At 42.7% G+C, this 23,320-nt stretch overlaps 1 protein-coding gene across 2 annotated transcripts in view; it reads left to right on the top strand.

Moving 5' to 3' along the window:
• LOC134602779 (pendrin-like) overlaps nt 1–23,320 on the top strand; it is a 113,136-nt gene that overhangs the window by 63,291 nt on the left and 26,525 nt on the right. For both annotated transcript variants that reach the window (XM_063448092.1, XM_063448091.1), the window contains exons 9-15: nt 5,467–5,614; nt 7,220–7,333; nt 11,454–11,531; nt 12,331–12,426; nt 13,260–13,366; nt 14,497–14,566; nt 14,734–14,826. In XM_063448092.1, the coding sequence (XP_063304162.1) occupies nt 5,467–5,614; nt 7,220–7,333; nt 11,454–11,531; nt 12,331–12,426; nt 13,260–13,366; nt 14,497–14,566; nt 14,734–14,826 (706 nt within the window). The remainder of the gene's footprint in view (nt 1–5,466; nt 5,615–7,219; nt 7,334–11,453; nt 11,532–12,330; nt 12,427–13,259; nt 13,367–14,496; nt 14,567–14,733; nt 14,827–23,320) is intronic.

Raw genomic sequence — 23,320 nt, 5'->3', positions numbered from 1 at the left:
TGTAACTCAGCCTGCCGCTGGGGAGGAAGGACTGCACCTTCGGCTCCCTGGGACACACACGGCTGCTGGGGAGGATGGACGACACCATCAGCTCCCTGGGGCACACACTGCCGCTGGGGAGGGAGGACGCTGCTCTCCTTTCCCTTCACTTCACACTGCCTTCTTGGCATATCACTTTGCTGCTGGGGGGCAGGAACAACTACCTCTGCCCCCTGTAACTCAGCCTGCCGCTGGGGAGGAAGGACTGCACCTTCGGCTCCCTGGGACACACACGGCTGCTGGGGAGGATGGACGACACCATCAGCTCCCTGGGTTACACACTGCCGCTGGGGAGGAAGGACTGCAAACCCCCTGGCCCTCTCTGATTCCCACGGCAAGTACTCTCGCACTGCTTTCTTCACACGCTGTACTATATCCTCTGAGAGGTTGGGTCCGCATAAAGCCAATATCGCGGTGACCTCTCTGTCATACGCCTCTTGAGTGTAGCTGGGTGCCATGCTTGCTCTGCTGCAGTTGGTTCCTTGAAGATAGGGGCGCTGTACGGGTACTGGCGTTGCCCTCACTTTGTAATCCAGGAATGGTGTTGTCTGTAGCTGTCCCTCTGGTTGTAGGAACGATCCCGCCGCTTGCCACCAATTGTAACGGACCGTTTCACTTACAAGAGGATAAAACCCAGTTTAGGCGATAATCCCCTTTAGATAGACCAGCAGCTACCATAAGCACCAACTTCCCGAACTCCCAAACTGCACGAATTCACCAACTCTCGAACAGCAGACACACTAACCCTGGAAGCAGCCGAACAGGAAAAGCAATATGAACAGCTTACACTCCTGGCAGTCGGCATACAGTCCCCTTTCCCCCCAAGAAAGAGACACACTCCAGCTTCAGGGTTAAACAGCAACAACACTGATTTATTCACACACAGGCTTATATGAGATTCTCCCATGCAAGGGAGGGGTTTACAGTACACCAATCCAGTTTAAGGTACAACCCACACATCTCCTCCCTCCAACATATCTGTTAACACAATTAACAGGGACATATTTTTACCCAAGTTTTGGATGTACCCTAAATACTTGGGGTACATCCACAAATCCAGTATCTCCGGATAGCCCTAGTCTGGAGGGACAACATATGTTAAAATCAGCCCATTCGGATAAACGGTTCGGGAGTTATGGGACTTTAAAGTATTGACCGACCGCATGGGTAAAGTATCCGAAAACAGTTCCATGCATTTTGGCCCTGCGGTCGGTCACAAACAAGTGAATGAAACAGACGAATTGTCTGTGTTATAGAGACTAAGGGGGATTCGTATGAATCCCCTAGTTCGTACGTTTCTTTCTACCGAACGGCGGGCCGTTCGGTAGTTTCCCCACGAAATCCTGGAAGTCTGGAGGTTTCAGCGGTGTTTGCCTAGTCGAGTGTCCGATTTCAGTTCCAGACACTCGACGGCAAAACACCGCTGTTCGGTAGTTAAAGATGGCCGCCGCCACGTGGTTGTTTCCCGAATGGCGGCCACCCAGAGGACACAGAACACATTACATGGATTGCCAATTACCTGTTTGCAACATTGTTGCAAACGGTAATTGGAGGCACACTTATTCCTGGGTGGTCTGGTTGTTCGGTAGTCTCACTCAATATAATGAATGGAGTGATTCTACCGAACAATCAGATGAATGCTGCATATATATCACCCAGGTTAAACTTAACACATAATACATATACAATATTACAGGCAGTACACTAGAATATGCTTCCCGGCCTTAAAGGGACAGTAGTCCCAAAAGTCCCAATCTGTTCCTAGATGCTTTTAAAGGGCCGGTAGCAGCAATATACATTATTACATGCCCAAATATAGTTTTTACAGTACAATATGTCCAGGGCCATAGTCGCAGGGCAGGAGGCTAGCAACCAGGCTTCTCCAGTCCACAGTGGCGAAGTTGGTTTCGCCACAATTCTCCCCTTTACCAATTAGACTAACAGGGTATCTGACCTCCTGCCGGTCAGTGCCCTGGTTAGTCCAGCAACCCACCCACAAAACAGAAGTAGTAGAGCAGCCCACCCGTAATAAACAGTTACTACCTCTGGGTGAGGGAGAATCTTGTCTGGGTTCAGGTGCCTCACCACGGCTGTGAGGGGGACTGGTAGGCTGCCTTGGTGGGTTGCTGAGGGGGCCGAGACCAGCAGTACTCTGTCCTGTTGCCAGCACTACCACGGGAGTAGTCTGGTGGGAGCCTGGTTGCTGGAGACCGACTGTCTCCCCTTTAGATATATCGCTCTGTGGCTGGGGGACAGGACCGAACGTCCCTACCCCTGGTGCTGTAAGTGCAGAGACTACGGTCCCATCTGCACGGATGTGGGGCTTAACATCTCCCCTTGGTGGGTTAGGCTGCCGCTGGAGAGAGGGTGTAACAAGCTCCTCTCTCTGGACGGTAAACTGCCGCTGGGGAGGGGGGTTAGCAGGCTCCTCTCCCTGCCACTCTCTCTGCTGGTGGAAAGGGGGACCAGCTGTCTCCCCTTTCATTCTCTTGTCCGGCTGCTGGGGTGCGAGACTGACTGTCTCTGCTCCCTGCAGGACACACTTCCGCTGGGGAGGATGGACGACACCATCAGCTCCCTGGGGTACACACTGCCGCTGGGGAGGAAGGGCGACACCTTCTGCTCCCTGGGACACACACTGCCGCTGGGGGGGAAGGACTGCACCTTCTGCTCCCTGGGACAGACACTGCCGCTGGGGAGGATGGACGACACCATCAGCTCCCTGGGGCTCACACTGCCGCTGGGGAGGGAGGACGCTGCTCTCCTCTCCCTTCGCTTCACACTGCCTTCTTGGCATATCACTTTGCTGCTGGGGGGCAGGAACAACAACCTCTGCCCCCTGTAACTCAGCCTGCCGCTGGGGAGGAAGGACTGCACCTTCGGCTCCCTGGGACACACACGGCTGCTGGGGAGGATGGACGACACCATCAGCTCCCTGGGGCACACACTGCCGCTGGGGAGGGAGGACGCTGCTCTCCTCTCCCTTCGCTTCACACTGCCTTCTTGGCATATCACTTTGCTGCTGGGGGGCAGGAACAACAACCTCTGCCCCCTGTAACTCAGCCTGCCGCTGGGGAGGAAGGACTGCACCTTCGGCTCCCTGGGACACACACGGCTGCTGGGGAGGATGGACGACACCATCAGCTCCCTGGGGCACTCACTGCCGCTGGGGAGGGAGGACGCTGCTCTCCTTTCCCTTCACTTCACACTGCCTTCTTGGCATATCACTTTGCTGCTGGGGGGCAGGAACAACTACCTCTGCCCCCTGTAACTCAGCCTGCCGCTGGGGAGGAAGGACTGCACCTTCGGCTCCCTGGGACACACACGGCTGCTGGGGAGGATGGACGACACCATCAGCTCCCTGGGTTACACACTGCCGCTGGGGAGGAAGGACTGCAAACCCCCTGGCCCTCTCTGATTCCCACGGCAAGTACTCTCGCACTGCTTTCTTCACACGCTGTACTATATCCTCTGAGAGGTTGGGTCCGCATAAAGCCAATATCGCGGTGACCTCTCTGTCATACGCCTCTTGAGTGTAGCTGGGTGCCATGCTTGCTCTGCTGCAGTTGGTTCCTTGAAGATAGGGGCGCTGTACGGGTACTGGCGTTGCCCTCACTTTGTAATCCAGGAATGGTGTTGTCTGTAGCTGTCCCTCTGGTTGTAGGAACGATCCCGCCGCTTGCCACCAATTGTAACGGACCGTTTCACTTACAAGAGGATAAAACCCAGTTTAGGCGATAATCCCCTTTAGATAGACCAGCAGCTACCATAAGCACCAACTTCCCGAACTCCCAAACTGCACGAATTCACCAACTCTCGAACAGCAGACACACTAACCCTGGAAGCAGCCGAACAGGAAAAGCAATATGAACAGCTTACACTCCTGGCAGTCGGCATACAGTCCCCTTTCCCCCCAAGAAAGAGACACACTCCAGCTTCAGGGTTAAACAGCAACAACACTGATTTATTCACACACAGGCTTATATGAGATTCTCCCATGCAAGGGAGGGGTTTACAGTACACCAATCCAGTTTAAGGTACAACCCACACATCTCCTCCCTCCAACATATCTGTTAACACAATTAACAGGGACATATTTTTACCCAAGTTTTGGATGTACCCTAAATACTTGGGGTACATCCACAAATCCAGTATCTCCGGATAGCCCTAGTCTGGAGGGACAACATATGTTAAAATCAGCCCATTCGGATAAACGGTTCGGGAGTTATGGGACTTTAAAGTATTGACCGACCGCATGGGTAAAGTATCCGAAAACAGTTCCATGCATTTTGGCCCTGCGGTCGGTCACAAACAAGTGAATGAAACAGACGAATTGTCTGTGTTATAGAGACTAAGGGGGATTCGTATGAATCCCCTAGTTCGTACGTTTCTTTCTACCGAACGGCGGGCCGTTCGGTAGTTTCCCCACGAAATCCTGGAAGTCTGGAGGTTTCAGCGGTGTTTGCCTAGTCGAGTGTCCGATTTCAGTTCCAGACACTCGACGGCAAAACACCGCTGTTCGGTAGTTAAAGATGGCCGCCGCCACGTGGTTGTTTCCCGAATGGCGGCCACCCAGAGGACACAGAACACATTACATGGATTGCCAATTACCTGTTTGCAACATTGTTGCAAACGGTAATTGGAGGCACACTTATTCCTGGGTGGTCTGGTTGTTCGGTAGTCTCACTCAATATAATGAATGGAGTGATTCTACCGAACAATCAGATGAATGCTGCATATATATCACCCAGGTTAAACTTAACACATAATACATATACAATATTACAGGCAGTACACTAGAATATGCTTCCCGGCCTTAAAGGGACAGTAGTCCCAAAAGTCCCAATCTGTTCCTAGATGCTTTTAAAGGGCCGGTAGCAGCAATATACATTATTACATGCCCAAATATAGTTTTTACAGTACAATATGTCCAGGGCCATAGTCGCAGGGCAGGAGGCTAGCAACCAGGCTTCTCCAGTCCACAGTGGCGAAGTTGGTTTCGCCACATATATATATATATATATATATATATAATTTTAAGTTTACTTAGCAAGTATAAATTGGTATAAATGAGGGTGAGGGTTGACATGCCTTAATCCCCTCTGTCCTAATAGTCAGTGTTGGCTACTTTCCATATGAACAGATAGTTCATAGTTCAGTTGTTTGTGCATCAGCCATTATGGTACATTTTTTGCTCGACTGTCCCCTGGTTCCCACCATGTCTACTGATCTGCTTCATCACAGTTTGAGTCTTTATTTTTCCTCTATGTTTTCATCCATGCATAGGGCAACTTAATGCTATCTAAATCTAGTGACTCCAATACCAGAAGCTTGGGGCTGCAGATCAGTGGCTAGCTTCCTGAATTATCATTAGCATTGTCTCTGTCACTGTTACATGCGATATGCTGACTCTGATTTTTTTTACAGTTTCATACCACCTATGTCACCAGATCTGAGCTTGTTCCCAGAAATAATTGGATCAGCTATTACTATTGGAATCATAGCTTACATTGTAGCTGTGTCTCTAGGAAAAGTGTATGCCACAAAATATAACTATGTGATCAATGGAAATCAGGTAACTGTATGAGAAATCATATGTATATGTTATTAAAAAAGTAGTGAACACTAATCAGAAATTTATCGTGTGTCTAATCACATTATAGAATACATAAAACAGAAGATATTGGGAATATGAAATAGCATATAACTTTTCTTAAATATTTTTTTAAAAGAGCACACTAAAGTAAAGCACATGTATTAGCCAAAGTCGTCATATACTTATTCTTTTTCAAATTATTAACCATTTTTTTAAACTGTTTTAACTTATATTAAGATCTTAAATAACATTTTAAAAGATTCTAATGTCAGTCCTAAAAAACACAATGCTATTCATGTCATATGTGCTAATACTACAATTCAACCACTAGGGGTCATGAACAATAACTCTCACTTTCATAAACTTAGTTTGGAGATCATTAGTGGCAAAGCTCAATTTCCAACACTAGGAATAGCAAGACTATCAGATTATCTACATTAATTTGGATAATACTGTACTATCTTGTACTATAAAATAATGTCACCACTAGGTGTAATAGAACTAATGACAAGTACACAGCCACAACTTACCAACAGAAGTAAGAGACATTTTAGCAACAGGTGGCTGAATTGTAAAAAGTAGAGACAACATTGGAAACTATCCCTATCAGCTGTTAGTATATTATTTAAGATGTATTTAATTGGCAGTGCAGGAGACAGAATGGGGAAGATAACAGTTCTATCCGGTCAAGCTTAACCACAGGCGATCAACTATTCTACATGCATATAAAGATTTATATTGTTGATATTAATAATATAATATTATTCATTTAACCAGCAAGGAATACATCATTAATTGGGATAATAAACATAGAGCATACCCTTTTAAGATTCCAGGTAATCTTTGAATTAGTATAAACCAGCTAATGTGATTCAAACACCCTTCCTCTGGGCAACTAATTGCTGAATGAGAAGAAAAAAGATTAACCTAGTCCTTGTATGGGACAGCAAATCCAGAATGATTTTGGAGTCTTCTTTCTATAGAGACTTGCATCTGATGCCAAAATAGCTGATGGAAAAAAATATCTGACTCAAATTTGGCCAACTTTGGTAAATAGCGGATCGCCATTTAGTGACTAAACCCATTAATTTAAATAACCTTGGAACTGTTTATAACCTGCACTGTTATTGTCTAATGTTTGAGTGATTTATAGTGATAACTAACTCTTTGATACCTGACATGCAAAATCCATTCTACAAAAACTGGATACAAAATATCTCCAACCTTTTTGTTTTCTAACTATTTGATTTCATTGTTGACTTGAATATGCTCTGTGTTATTCATTACATTCCCAATTGAAGTCCAACTGAAATCCAAATTGAAAAGTTCGGGTAAACATAGCTGATGTGGAGTCATTCTTTAATTTAGCCATAGGCACAGTCTGGCTATTCATTTGCTACTCTTTAGAGAGTTGTGAATAACCAGCCCTGTTGCTCTTTAGCAAATAGACATCATGAGGACAATGTCAGTACAAAGCTCTAAATGTCACAATATTGTTACATTTACTAGATGAAAACTAAGTGTCTAAATATTACAATGATATAAAAGGCAGATAACTTTAAATTGTTTGCTTTTGTTTACTAGGAATTTATTGCATTTGGGATCAGTAATATATTTGGTGGAGTCTTTTCCTGTGTTTGTGCCACAACTGCTCTGTCACGTACCGCTGTCCAGGAGAGCACCGGTGGGAAAACTCAGGTGAGATATTATGCTCACTCTCATGGTCATACAAGTTTGCTTTGCTGTTGAAAATTGTATTTATTTGTTTCATTTATATAACCGTTCATATACAGCACTCTCACCCAAACACTTTACAACATGCATGTCAAACTTGCGGCCCATTGCCTCATGTGACCCACACTGAACATGTTTGCGGCCAGCCTGCCTGCCCTGGGGTCGCTTTGTGCTATGGCTGCCATCAGCCGCAAGACTCTTTCCTGTCTTATCCTTGTCTTCTTTCTTACGGCCACAAGAGGGCAGAGTGGCTCTGTCTGCAAAGCAGGTCAGACACTCCCCCTTCCCTTCTGCTCGCAGTGCCAGAGGAGCGTCTAGCCTGCTTGAGCATAGCAGGTTTGGAACTGGAGGATGGAGCTCATCTTAAGGTGAGTGAAGAGGGATCTGGGGGACCTTCCTGTGTAGTGTGTTCAATTGGGGAGAGGGGCAGTGTATTAATTTTATGGATGGAGGGGCCAGTGTATTAATTTGACGGATGGAGGGGGCAGTGTATTAATTTGGGGGAGGTAGAGGGCAGTGTATAAGAGCTATGGGAGGGGGCAGTGTGTCAAATTGGGGGAAGGGCAGTGTATTTGTGGGAGCAGTGTATTTAATTAGTGGTGGGAGGGGGGCAGTGTATTAGAATAAGGGGCAGTGTTTTAGAGTGGAGGGAGGGGCTTCAGTGTATTGGATTTAGGACAAATGTGTTAGAATGGGGGAGGGGCAGTGTATAAGATTGGGTCTGCATGGAGGCGTTGAACGTTCCCCATGGAGACGCGGATTGGCCGTGCAGCTTTTTGCCTCACATGCACAATAGCCTTCCAACGGTTTCCTATGGGAAAGCTTTGGATTGGCTGAGATCATCAAGTTTGATAATCTCAGCCAAAGTGAAGAACACACTCATAGGACTTCAAAATCATCAAGATAACGTCATTTGTTTTTTTTTTTTTTTACAACTGTGTGTCTCCTTAAAATAAATTCGCTCTTTTGTTTACTTTGAAGCCCTACACGTGTGAGGACGTCCAGTGTCAGCTAGACAACTTTTTAATACTGTACTTTTCTAAATAAACCTATGTTTCTATGAAAACTGAAGTTTTTTTTTTTTTTTGCGGCCCACATAATCTTAAACCTTGTTTATTTGGCCCGTGTTAGCCTTTGAGTTTGACATGCTTGCTTTACAATCTATGCAAAAATAATATTGGTAATTATACAAACAGTGGATAAATATTTAGACACTAAAACAAAATGAGAAAAGAATGATGCCCATGAATTTACAATCTAGAATGGAATTGTAATTTGAGACAGAGGTTGTGGAAAAAATAATTGTGATATGACAGAAATGTATCCATGATTGTGTCACTATAATGAGTACTACTTAACAATCAATATAATGTACACAATGAGTATGATGAAGATACACTCTACTGGTAGAAACAATGCTTTACAGTCACTATGTATTGAATGCGAAGAGGTTGATAAGAAGTAAGAAGTCCGAAGAGACCTTTGCTTAAATAGACCTGCAGAGAAGGGAAGGTGGTGTTGAAGGCAAAAGTGTTTATTGTAGAAGATAATTGAACTAGTTGGGTCCTATGCCAAGAATCAATTTGAAATTTGCATATAGGGGAAAGGAAGAACCCTGGGTAGTAACCATATTGAGGGCTCAGGAAACTTATACAATTGGATATGTTGAGCTGTGCGAGACAAGCAATGGATTGAGTTCTCAGGGGCTAATAGGGAAAATGAACGGACTTTTGAGGAAATGCATAGTTGTAGGGTTTGGGTAAGAGATGTGGAGTTGAGGTCACAGAGTATGGTTTGGAGTGCAGATGGGAGTAAGTGAGGAGAGGTGGAGAGAAGCAAGGTTATGCAAGGATTTGAACACAAGGATGACATTTGAAGAGAGACCACTGGCAGACTGTTTCTGGTAAAATAATATTATCCCATGAGTAAGACTGCATTCTTGTTTCAGTGTATTAGATTGCTTGATGTTTTAGAACAGTTTTGTCTCCAGTAAATGTATGATGATCACGTCCATCTGTCAGCATTCTCACATGTGTCTACCACCATGTTTTGTTTACTTTGTGAAAATGCTGATTTCAATTAGATGATCATTTCTGAGAATCACACCAGAATGTAACTTGTCCAAAGGAAAAAAATATATTGTATTAGTACAGGTGTACAATATGTGAGCATTTTATATTTAGCTAAATATATATATATTTTTAGAATTTCAAATCCCACACAGAAGAGAAAATAGCACAGTCAGTAAAAAAGGGGGACAAAACTTTTTTTAGATACATAAATGAGAAAAGAAAAGTAAAACAAGGATTAGTTAGATTAAAAACAAAAGAAGGAAGGTATGTAGATGAGGATAAAGGTCTAGCTGACTGCCTCAATGAATATTTTTGTTCGGTATTTACAGATGAAAATGAAGGAAAGGGACCTCAGTTAAGAAAAAGGATAAATGAGTCATTTATTACATGTGAGTTTACAGAGGAAGAGGTTCTATTTCAACTGTCAAAAGTAAAGACAAATAAGTCAATGGGACCTGATGGAATACACCCAAAGCTATTAAAAGAGCTTAGTGGTGTACTAGCAAAACCATTAACAGATTTATTTAACCAATCATTGATAACAGGAGTAGTCCCAGAAGATTGGAAGTTAGCGAATGTTGTGCCCATTCACAAGAAAGGTAATAGGGAGGAGTCGGGCAACTATAGGCCAGTAAGCCTTACTTCAGTAGTGGGGAAAGTGATGGAAACCATGTCAAAGGATAGGATTGTTGAACATCTAAAAACACATGGATTTCAAGACCAGAGACAACATGGGTTTACTTCAGGGAGATCATGCCAAACTAATCTTATTGATTTTTTTGATTGGGTAACTAAAATTATAGATCAGGGTGGTGCAGTAGACATTGCTTACCTAGATTTCAGTAAGGCTTTTGACACTGTTGCACATAGAAGGCTTATCAATAAACTACAATCTTTGAGTTTGGATTCCAATATTGTTGAATGGGCAAGGCAGTGGCTGAGTGACAGGCAACAGAGGGTTGTAGTCAATGGAGTATATTCGAAGCTTGGGCTTGTCACCAGTGGGGTACCTCAGGGATCTGTACTTGGACCCATTCTCTTTAATATTTTTATTAGTGATATTGCAGAAGGTCTTGATGGTAAGGTGTGTCTTTTTGCGGATGATACTAAGATATGTAACAGGGTTGATGTTCCAGGAGGGATAAGCCAAATGGAAAATGATTTAGGTAAACTAGAAAAATGGTCAGAGTTGTGGCAACTGCCATTTAATGTGGATAAGTGCAAGATAATGCATCTTGGACGTAAAAACCCAAGGGTAGAGTATAAAATATTTGATAGAGTCCTAACCTTAACATCTGAGGAAAGGGATTTAGGGGTGATTATTTCTGATGACTTAAAGGTAGGCAGACAATGTAATAGAGCAGCAGGAAATGCTAGCAGAATGCTTGGTTGTATAGGGAGAGGTATTAGCAGTAGAAAGAGGGAAGTGCTCATGCCATTGTACAGAACACTGGTGAGACCTCACTTGGAGTACTGTACACAGTACTGGAGACCCTATCTTCAGAAGGATATTGATACCTTAGAGAGAGTTCAAAGAAGGGCTACTAAACTGGTTCATGGATTGCAGGATAAAACTTACCAGGAAAGGTTAAAGGATCTTAACATGTATAGCTTGGAGGAAAGACGAGACAGGGGGGATATGATACATAAAGGGAATCAACACAGTAAAGGAGGAGACTATATTTAAAAGAAGAAAAACTACCACAACAAGAGGACATAGTCTTAAATTAGAGGGACAAAGGTTTAAAAATAATATCAGGAAGTATTACTTTACTGAGAGGGTAGTGGATGCATGGAATAGCCTTCCAGCTGAAGTGGTAGAGGTTAACACAGTAAAGGAGTTTAAGCATGCGTGGGATAGGCATAAGGCTATCCTAACTATAAGATAATGCCAGGGACTAATGAAAGTATTTAGAAAACTGGGCAGACTAGATGGGCCGAATGGTTCTTATCTGCCGTCACATTCTATGTTTCTATGTTTCTATGTTACCGTAGTTCTTTTTTTTTTCCAGATCGCTGGTTTGATTTCGGCTGTAACTATCATGATTGCTATGTTGTCACTTGGCAGTTACCTTGAACCACTGCAGAAGGTACACAACAGAACATCTCTCTCTACATCATGTTTTTCCTTCTCTCTCTTAAAACCATTATCATAAGTTTATATAGAGGGTACAAAATGGTGACCCAAGTACTATGGTATAATTGTTCCACTGAGGAGGAGACTGTATAATGAACCAAGAAACAGAAGGACTGATTAAGGTTCCTTGTAAAATAGATTCAGCACTAGGTCTGATTGTGGTCTGATTGAATACACTTTCCTGATAAAGATATGCCATGAGTCAGAATGCCAAGATAACAGTATTAAGATAGGGCTGATTTAAAGGAACACTAAAGAGTTAGGAATACCCTGATTTTTGCTACAAGATGTAAATAGAATAATAAATGTATAAATACGCATGGTCATGGTACGACCATCATTAAATGGTTGTATGTACATATGGTTAGCTCTATTAATTAATTTATGATTATAAAAGGAACCCTATAGTGTTGGGAAAACATGTACTTCTAGCATTCAACAAACTAGTTAGATGTTGGCCCCACCCTGTGACTGAATATTGGTCCTGCAATCTTTGCAGGACTGAACCCAGGTAGCCCTTCTAGTGCCTGACCAAATGACAGTCATTAGAGGTAGACTATGGCAATAGTGTAAAGTAAAGACAACATTTACACTGCTCAGCTTGCAGGGATAAGCTATTTGATCCCAGAATCACTACATTAAGCTGCAGTGGATCTAGTGAATATATTCGCTAAGTGAATTATTATAACATTTTGCTATAGATTCAAGTTCACATGTGTCATAAATATCTAAGAATATGTCTTTCATTGCAGTCAGTGCTGGCTGGTATTCTCATAGCCAATCTTAAGGGCATGTTCCTGCAAACACTGGATATTCCACGGTTATGGAGACAAAACAAGTGGGATTTAGTAAGTACATGATCAAGTCAAGTTGACACTTTTTGCTGTGATTCCACACACATCTAGCTATACATATTTATAATTAATATATGGAATAATTACTGTTTTATTTATGATGGGGAAAATGTAAAATATAAATGGACTGGATGACTACATTGAGATATTTGCCAAAGTAGATCAGGTTCTTCCAGATACTTGTTGGGGTTTATTCACCAAATTGTAGTAAAATTAAAATGGAATCACAAAATATAGAGAAAGTACTGATATGAAAACATTTTCTGCTCTAGTCACGGTTTATCTATATTAGCCTGTTTGTAATTTTTGTTCAATTCTATAAACTCTGTGTTTAGTGAACAAACTATATTGTTTCTAATTCAGTATGCATAAGCCTTATGATTTAATTTCTAACATAAATGAAAACTTTCCAAAAAGAGTTCAGTTTGTAAAGTGTTCTTTGTCTACTGAAGACATTATACAGTTTGATTATAAAAAGGAATAAAAAAATTTAACGTTACACATAACATATTTAAAGTTCAGAATATAGCAAAGAGTAGGGTTATAAAGGATGACATGAATTTACAAGCTGTATACTCCCACCCTATCCTCATATTTCATATTACAATATTTGTTGTTAAAGTTTCAGAAAGTTTAGTAAAGTTTCATTTTTGATCGTAATAATTTTGCATTGTTGTGGTAACTTATGGGAATCACCAGTACTGTGTGTGCACAGCCATGCTACAGAAATAAATGCATAATAACTGAGGCTTTTACTTAAGGATAAAGACAGAATTCTATATTTTCACAATAACGTTAAACTGTATTTTTTTTCACTTTCATTCCAGGCCATCTGGATTTTCTCATTTGTTGCATCATTCCTTCTGGATCTTGATTTAGGATTGCCCATCAGTTTAGGATTTGGATTGTTCACTGTGCTGCTACGTATCCAGTTGTGAGTATAAACACTTTTTTCATGGACATCACATTTTCTAGCATTAAATGCTGAAGTTTTCTAAAGTAGGAGGTATAGAGTTACCTCATTCTAGATTCTTAATCTTGCACAGATCTATATCCCCACTTGGTGTCTCCTCTAACAAGGAGTAGTAGTATGGGCTACAAAGGTTAATTTTAAAGGGAGCCTAACCCATAAATAAATTGACACATTTGACCTGTTTTGTGATTTACCACTTCAAATATTCACTTATTCAAGTTTGGTTGCCTAAGAGATTTGTTAACAGTTTGCATCTTAATCATTTATCTAAAGAGCAACATATGCTAAAATTTCTACAAATTTTATCAAAAACAAATTCAATTTGGTTATGTCTTAAAACTTTACTTAAAACTTTACTTTTATTCGTCATACATGGTTAAATATCCACAAATAAGTAATAAGAAAAATATATAAAGTTCAATGAGTAATCAATACCATCAATGTCCCGAAACAGGCAGCCTGTAGCACTAAATGTCTGACAACGCAAGCTGCAAACTTAGCTAATTTCAAGAAAAGATGTAATACCAGTCTCATACATATGGGGTCACTACTGTCATGGGTTTCCCAGTAAATTCTCCCAAAAATATGAAGCAAATGAAAGTTTAAAGATAGATGGGTAGTAACAATAGAACAGTGTCAGTAGGGGTCTACCTTTGTTAAATAAACACGAATGCATGAGTCTTATCTAAAGTACTGCAGATCAGTCAGAAGTAAAGTCACAGACATGAAAGGCTGTTCCCTAGTATTTGTACTCTAAATCAATTGCTACCTAATCCCTAAATATTTGCCAATCAGTCATTATCTCATAGTGAAGGAATAGTACAGAGTAAACAGTAAAAATGGAAAGTAGCTGAACTCATTTTGGTCAAGAACAGAATAACAGCACTCAATGCGTGTTTCACCTGCGGCTCCATGAACATTAGAATCAACTTCAGAATTCATATTGCACTTAAAGGGAATGTAAGGCAGGTGCAGTAACAGTGTTTTTGAAAGTAAATTGCAATTTTAGATTTGTATAAATATATTTCATGTTATGCTACAAGCAGGACAATATAATGTAATTGTAAATTAAACTTCCTCGTCTTTTAAAGCCCATCGTGTAGTGCTCTTGGCAACATTCCTGGTACAGACCTTTACAAAGATCCCAGGAAATACAAATGTGTGAGTATGCATTTATATCAGAATGTTTAATTCATTTATAGCTATTTCAAGCTAATGTTTAAAAGTGCGCTGCCTGTAAATGAGCATTAACATACAAAGAAGCAAGCGCTCCAACAATGGCTTCAGGATGCAATACTAGATAAAATATTGTTTTATTTTTGTTACAGGCTGTGGAGTCCAGCGGATTTAAAATTGTTCGGTTTTCCAGTGGTATCTTCTATGGCAATATTGATAGTTTGAAAAATGGTATAAGCTCTTTAGTGAGTATATACGTTATATAATTTACTATAAAAATGACATGTAATTATTAACATGCATTTCTTGTGATCAATGTTTTGACCTCTCAGAGTCTTTATCAAGATACATATAGATTGTAAACTCGTTTGAGCAGAGTCCTCTTCAACCTATCGTTCCAGTAAGTTAAATCCTCCCTCTCATAATATTGTAAAGCGCTACGGTATCTGTTGGCACTATATAAATGGCAATAATAATAAAAAATCATCAAAAAACATAGCTTTCCAAAAGTAACATTCTAAGTGGCCCCAGTCTGTGTGCACAGAACCACCATGATGTATGACACAGAGTTATCAGGTAGCATCATAACATCAGAAAACCCCACACTGAAATGTGTTTAACCCTCAAACTGCTTATGCATACCTAATCCCCCAAAGAAACAATGTGTCAAGTCAACTTGATTGTTTAGTAACAACTTTGGATGTTAGATGGCGATACAGGTACATAATTGACTTGAGCACACTCCAATTGTTTGGTTTGGTCAAACAATTTTTTATTGCAATTTTGCTCAGGACATCCGATGTTCGTCCATGTGACTGTTCCATCAAACATTGTCCATTGAAAATGATTCCGGGAAACAGACATGATAATACAATTGGAAAAATGGTGCCTATTTTAGTGTGCAGCAATTCAAAAACAGCTACAATATTTCCTAGACTATTGGCTATACAATATCAGGCATTTTTGATTTGCAAATTCTGAGTTGTCAAAATTAGATTGTTAATATACACTAGTGTTCTAAATTGGGGAAAGCTTCTGGAAGATTTGATGGCTCATAAAATTTTTTTAGAATAATGCCATAAAAATAAAATGATGTATCATAATAAATGAATGCTGCAAAAAGTAAGAATTTGAATAGAAAACTATGACAAATCAAAGAAAGCCATGGTAAAGTGTATTTCATAACTCACCATTTGTTACTACTGAGTCGGTAAACCTTTTACCACAATTACAGTCTTACAACGATGTCCTGTGGGGCAAACCAACATTACTATTTAGCATATAGCATTATTACTTAGCAGTGTTTTAGCATATTATAGTTAAGTATTTTAATAAGAAACCATTATTATAGGATTGCTAGACTTGGAGATTCGTTTTAGGCCGAACTACAATTTAGCTTAATGTGGATCAACGTGGCTAAATTCCTGTACTTCGAGTCAAAATGTACCTGAATCACTTACAAACCGATTTGCGCAATGCTGAACATGTTCAGTTCAGGGTAGTGATTCAGAATTCCACCTGTGGTGTTAAATTAAGAGAAGAGTAATGGTGAAAAAAAGATGATTGCTGGTTAGGGGATAGTCACTAAATATTGATTTTATTGAAAGTTTTACATATTCATACCAAATACAATACCAATGTGAAAGACATGCTTCGTAGATAGTCCCCTTATCTGGTATCAAATCAATCACTTTGATTGATCATTTAATACTAAATAAGGGAGTTAAGTCAGTATAGGTAGGTACTGGTAGTATTACCCCTACCTACCCTAATAGGAAGTAATTTAGGATATACCTCTTAATTTGGTACAGTACTCCTATGTAGGATAGCCAATAATCATTTAAGGATTCCAATTTAGGGTGCTATCTACGAACAGCTCCCTTAGTTATCCTATATGGCAATCTAACATAAGGGTAGCAAATTAGGGATCGGTCTAGCAAAATCTGCAGAACTGACTCTTGTGAATGATGGAAAAAAATGTAATAAATACATTAAACCAAGCATCTGAACCACAACAGTGTATAAAGGTGAGATTGACTGATGACCCACTTACCTGTATCAGCAAGAAGACTAAGAGAACCCTAACTGCAATCAGAATGTAGAGCAGGGTACACCAATTCAGAAATACAACCTGCTCCATTAGTTGAGATGATATTTGTGAGTGCTGAGGATTCAGTACATTCCCTTTTACTGAAAATACATGCTCAGAGATCAGAGAGGTAAGTTTGAACATTTCAGGGGCACTACTCTCCTTTATGTAGGTCAAACAACAGTCCCAATCACCTCTACCCAAACTGCTGATGCCCACTTGCATGTGTTTTGGTGGTACTTCCACTGCTGGTGCAAGGATTTGCAGACTTCTCATACTCTGGCTGCACCCCAACACCATCTTCTGCTGCAAGACATGCACCCTTTGAAACGGTTTCTCCCTCCAGGTTGGCAGGCTATTGGACCTGAGTGCTATTTCCCCTTAAGCCTAGGATTGCAGAGGCAAACTAGCATAATTTTGGGAGGATTATCTACTGGTCTACAAAGGCAAACGTTGCGCTGATGCTTCAGCCTCCTGACCAGTGCTACTACATTAAACTGAAAATATTGATACAAATATTACTCCTAACACCACCCACACCTACCTCATATCACAGTTAAAAGGTGATTCCAACCCTTGTAACGTAAAAATATTTTTTTTAAAAAAAATTATATTTTAAAAAAGCACCAAAAGCTGCCACCAGCATGATAAAAAATAAATGAAACCAACAAACACAATTTAGCACAATATCTATGTAGTTTGAAAATACTATTAAATTGGTCTCTTTAGGTAACACTATTCTTTACTAGACAAAGACAGAACTTAATAAAGGAATATTTATTGTGAACAAAACAGTGCATACATGTGAAAAATAGATAGATGGCAAACAAACAATTTACACCAACAGGTAAAAATCAAAAAGGAGAAGTTGAAATGAAAATCACAATTACTCACTTAGTTGTTACACTGATGGTATTTTCTGTCCAGGGAAGTATCAATAGAAATACATTCACCCAAATTAGATGTAACGCACAGTGTGCACATGGCTCATTAGCATGACATAGGCTTTATACCATACTGCCTCAAATCAGGTTTCCAAGCCACCTGGAAGAAGGTATAGAGTGAAAGGTGAGCGTAACTGTAGAAAGTCTAGGTTGATTGCACCCACCCTCATTTTTGGAAAATGTAAACGCCAATCTTTATAAAGGAGTTTTTCGCTTTGCGTCTGATACAGAAACAAGATTTACATCTGTGGAATGGTCACCATTTATCCATTTCATACACATCTTACAAGGCCCATCTAAGACATAATATAGTGGACTTCCACAGTTCCTTCAAAATGGCTTAAGTTACTCTAGTCCTGTTTAGACTCCTTTTGTAAGGTGCATTCTCCTCATTCTGAAGAAATTCAACAGGAGGCATGATTATTATTATGGTTTTCTGGTTGTGACCCACAGCAGAAAATTGTCTTATGACAACTAATTGTCAATTAGCATATCAATGGGATCCAAGGTCTATGAGCAGGGGCGGGCTGGGCCGGGGGGCAGGGAGGCAATTGCCCCCCAGGCCGCCCGAAATTCTTTTAGGACCGGCCGCGGCGGGCCGGCCCTTTAAATGCTGCAGCCGCCGAGCGCTCTGTAAAGAGCGCTCAGACGGCTGCAGCTGCTTCTCACCTCCCCTCCCCTGTAGGTGGCCGAGCTGAACTCCGGTCCGCGGTCCCGGCCGGAGTGATGGGAAGGTGCACACTGAGTGTGCACTTCCTGTCAGTCCGGCCGGGTACAGGAAACAGAAACTCCTGTTCCGCGCGGAACAGGAGTTTCTGTTTCCTGTACCCGGCCGGACTGACAGGAAGGTGCACACTGAGCACCTTCCTATCACTCCGGCTGGGACCGCGGACTGGAGTTCAGCTCGGCCACCTACAGGGGAGGGGGAAAGAAGAAGGGGAGGGGGGGAGGGGGAAAGAAGAAGGGGAGGGGGGGAGGGGGAAAGAAGAAGGGGAGGGGGGAGGGGGAAAGAAGAAGGGGAGGGGGGGGTGGGAGAGAGTAAAAAGAGAGGTGGGGGGTGGGAGAGAGTAAAAAGAGGGGAGGGGGGGTGGGAGAGAGTAAAAAGAGGGGAGGGGGGTGGGAGAGAGTAAAAAGAGGGGAGGGGGGTGGGAGAGAGTAAAAAGAGGGGAGGGGGAGGGGGGAGAGAGAGTAAAAAGAGGGGAGGGGGGGAGAGAGAGTAAAAAGAGGGGAGGGGGGAGAGTAAAAAGAGGGGAGGGGGGGGAGAGTAAAAAGAGGGGAGGGGGGGAGAGAGTAAAAAGAGGGGAGGGGGGAGAGAGAGTAAGAGGGGGGGAGAGAGTAAAAAGAGGGGGGGAGAGAGTAAAAAGAGGGGGGGAGAGAGTAAAAAGAGGGGAGGGGGGGAGTAAGAAGAGGGGAGGGGGGGAGTAAGAAGAGGGGAGGGGGGTGGGAGAGAGTAAAAAGAGGGGAGGGGGGTGGGAGAGAGTAAAAAGAGGGGAGGGGAGGGGGAAGGGGGGAGAGAGAGTAAAAAGAGGGGAGGGGGGGAGAGAGTAAAAAGAGGGGGGGAGAGAGTAAAAAGAGGGGAGGGGGGAGAGTAAAAAGAGGGGGGGAGAGTAAAAAGAGGGGAGGGGGGAGAGTAAAAAGAGGGGAGGGGGGGATAGAGTAAAAAGAGGGGAGGGGGGGAGAAAGTAAAAAGAGGGGGGGAGAGAGTAAAAAGGGGGGGAGAGAGTAAAAAGAGGGGGGGAGAGAGTAAAAAGAGGGGGGGAGAGAGTAAAAAGAGGGGAGGGGGGAGAGAGTAAAAAGAGGGGAGGGGGGAGAGAGTAAAAAGAGGGGGGGGAGAGAGTAAAAAGAGGGGAGGGGGGAGAGAGTAAAAAGAGGGGAGGGGGGGAGAGAGTAAAAAGAGGGGGGGGAGAGTAAAAAGAGGGGAGGGGGGGAGAGAGTAAAAAGAGGGGAGGGGGGAGAGTAAGAAGAGGGGAGGGGGGGAGTAAGAAGAGGGGAGGGGGGATAATAAGAGGGGGGACTAAGAAGAAGGGGGAAGTAAGAAGGAGGGGAGATAAGAAAAAGAGTGGGGAGTAATTAGAAGAGGGGGGAGTAAGAAGAAGAAGGGGGTAAGAAGAAGGAAGGGGGAAGAAGAAGAAGGAAGGGGTAAGAAGAAGAAGAGGGGGTAAGAAGAAGAAGGGGGGTAAGCAGAAGGGGGGAGTAATAAGAAGAAGGGGGGTAAGCAGAAGGGGGGAGTAATAAGAAGAAGGGGGTAAGCAGAACAAGGGGGGGGGAGTAAGAAGAACACAGGGGGGTGAGAACACACAGAGGGATGAGTGAGAAGAACACAGGGAGGGTGGAGGGGGGATGAGAAGAGCACAGGGAGGGTGGGTAAGGGTGAGAAGAGACCGCTAGGGGAGGATGGGGGAGAGGAGAGCTCTAAGGGACAGAAGGGACAGCTCTATAGGACAGGGGGCAAGACAGGGAGCTCTTTAACACTACGCGCACACACACACAATGCATTCCTATACATACACAGAAACACACAATGCACCCCTATACATACACAGAAACACACAATGCATCCCTATACATACACAGAAACAGAACATGCTTCCCTTACACACAGAGAAACACACAATGCATCCATTACACACACACACACAATGCAACCCTTACACACAAAGACAATGCATCATTTGCACACATACACAGAAACATACAATGCAAACCCTTACACACACATGCAAACACACACACTGTTTTTCTTACATACACACAGAAACACAATGCATCTCTTACACTCAATGCACACACATACAGACACACACCTTGCATCCCTTATGCATACAAACACAGATTCACACAATGCATCCCTCACACACAACCAGAAACACATAATACATCCCTCATACACAAATACACACTGCTTCCACTACACACAAACACACTGCATCACCTGCACAAACTGGTATCCCTATACACTACATACCATAAGCACACATATTAGATAACACATAACACATCCCCTACACACTCCACTCCCTGTGAGCGAGCTCATGGGTGGGTGGAACATATAAGTGGACTTATGAGTGGGCCTTATGGGCATACTCACCGTCAGGCACTGGGGCCCAGATCTTGAGCTGTGTAAGAGGCCCCAAAAAATGGAGCTGCTTCAAATTCTCCCAGAACGTTGAATTTTGTGACCACAGTTGCAAACAGCCTCCAGAGGTCCTGTTCTACACCAGACCAGTGGAGCCAAACTCCAGCCCATCATCATCCTCATCTAATTGTAAGTAGGCAATCTAGTATATTATTAGTGACACTAATCTATAATTTACATCACATTAAAGGGACACTATAGCTTAATGAAGTGGTTCTGGTGTCTATAGCTGGTCCCTGTAGGCTTTTTAATGTAAACACACACTGTGTGCAGCACTGGCGTTAGTTCATATGGCAGATCATATGGGGGGGGCAAATTTATATTTTGTCTAGGGCGGCAAAAATCCTTGCACCGGCTCTGATCCTGGGCAGGCGCACCAGTCTACTGGTGACCCACAGGAGGGGAGTGCACTGATTGCACTGCACTCTACTCCTGCCCAGACCCGTCTTGACCGCAGTGCAAGTGCCCTCCGCCCCTAATTTACAGTGGCTCACACTCACAACAAGCAGTGCCTAGAGCCCTTTGCAGAGACGGAAACAAAGAGGTTCTGCGGCAGCTGGCCGTCCTGCAAGCATTACATTAAACAGCTGTTCCCCATGCAGCCACAGGTGGCGTTGTGCTGGGAGACTGTGATTACTCTTCACTTCCTCCCAGCCTACAGAGCAGCGCATGGGGGAGAGAGGAGGAGGCATGATTTAATCTTGAATAAATCCTCTAAGCAAACCTTTATAAATTTGGGGGATCAGCTCTGTTTCCACAGTTTATTGGTGTTTACTCTCATCTCTGTATTAATATTGAGGGATGTCTAAGTAGTAACATCAGTGTGTGTCAGCAGGGCCAGCCGTTGGGGTAGGCAAGCTGTGTGGTCACGCAGGGTGCCATGACAATAGAGGCGCCCGGCGGCCAACACAGCTCACAAGTTGGGTACACCAGCATATTTAATTTAAACGATTCGCTGGTGGTCCACTGGTGCGCACCAGCAGTAGGTGCAGTCAGATCATATCCTCTCCCTCGTGGTTCCGGCGCTCAGTTAGTGAGTCAAAGCACAGGCTCAGAGATTCTCAGCCTGTGCTCTGACAACATTGAAAGTCAGAGCCGTGAAGGAGCGGGTATGGCAAAGAGCTACTGATTAGCATAACATCAATATCCGTTATAAAACCAGGAAAAGGTGGGCATGGATGGTGAACTGATTTGGTGGCGCAATGGGCCACTTGACTGGTTTTGCCCCCCAGGCTTAAGGCTGCCAGCCCTCCCCTGTCTATGAGGAAACACAGGCAAATGATGTGTTTAAGTGAGCTTGCCTAGGAAAATATAGACATACAGGCAATTTGTGGAAGTTCTACCAGTATCCATAGAAATAGTTGGTTCACTATGGGTTGCAATAGTAGGTGGTACAACAGGAAAGAGTGCACACTAAAATGTGGAATATAAGGCAGACTGCTACCTTAAAAAAAAAAAAAATCACGATTATCCTCTACTATCTCCTCCTCTGGCTTATAGTCAAGCTATTCATGACAAAAGTCAATTCTTGCAGCGCTGTGGGGTGAGACTGATACTACCTCCAGCAATAACAGACAATAGCAACACTTATAAAGCATTTGCCTGCTCTCCATCAGAAGTTTTTGGCACATACAAATAAGACATTACTTTTGCTGACTCTGCAGTTGCACTTGTTCTACTTGCTTTCACTCTTAGTTTCTTTTTAGGGCGCCCAAAATTAGTAGTAGGAGGAGGTAGCACTGGTAATGGAAATACAACACCTCAGGCAGCCTCGCCACACACACACACCACCCTCATTATTCCCTGAGAGGGACGCCAGTGACAAATCAAAGCAAACGCAGAACAAGCACTTACATTTGCTTGTACTGTGCTAAACAAACTCTCTATAGCAGGGCTCTGAGCATGAACTGCCCAAAAGGGCAGTACATTGACATGCCCAAGTTGGGGAAGCATGCATGTTGCATTGGTGAAAATACATGAGCCCACCCTGGCTGCTATGCTTTTAAATACCAGGATCAGATTTTTGCAGCAAAAGGCCGAAACCAAAACACTATCTTCCTAAGTGGTGAGTCGGATATAGTAGAATAATTTTCCAACTATATGAAAGCATAGACTAATTAGTTATACTACTATTAGCCCTGTAGCACTATTGGTGGTGGTGATGGCTGTGGTGGAAGAAGGAACCTGTGTTTCCCTCACTTTCGTAAAACTCTGACCGTGCACTGCGCAGTCTGCCAATAAGAGCACCCTTCACCTACTACAAGCAGAGATACAGGCTAGCAAAAAAAGTATTTAAACATTTAAACTACTATTAAAAGAATTGGGTTGGGAAAATTCAAATTATACAAAATATATTAAATTATATCAAAAACTAAAGATGCAGATACCTTGGACCTCTTACAGTCACACAGGCAGATTACAAGCAAAAGTAAAAATAAAAAATAAAAAACAACCAGTTACTTCACTAGGTTGGTGTGATAAAATTAAATTAAACTACACCAAATAAAAAAAATTATCAAAAAAAAGAAGAAAAATAATAAATTTAATTACTGAAGCAGGCAGTTGCTCTA

The sequence above is a fragment of the Pelobates fuscus genome, chromosome 3, assembly GCF_036172605.1.
Source record: "Pelobates fuscus isolate aPelFus1 chromosome 3, aPelFus1.pri, whole genome shotgun sequence".
NCBI lineage: Eukaryota > Metazoa > Chordata > Amphibia > Anura > Pelobatidae > Pelobates > Pelobates fuscus.
Note: the sequence above shows the minus strand (reverse complement) of the source record. Positions and strands in the feature narration are given on the sequence as shown.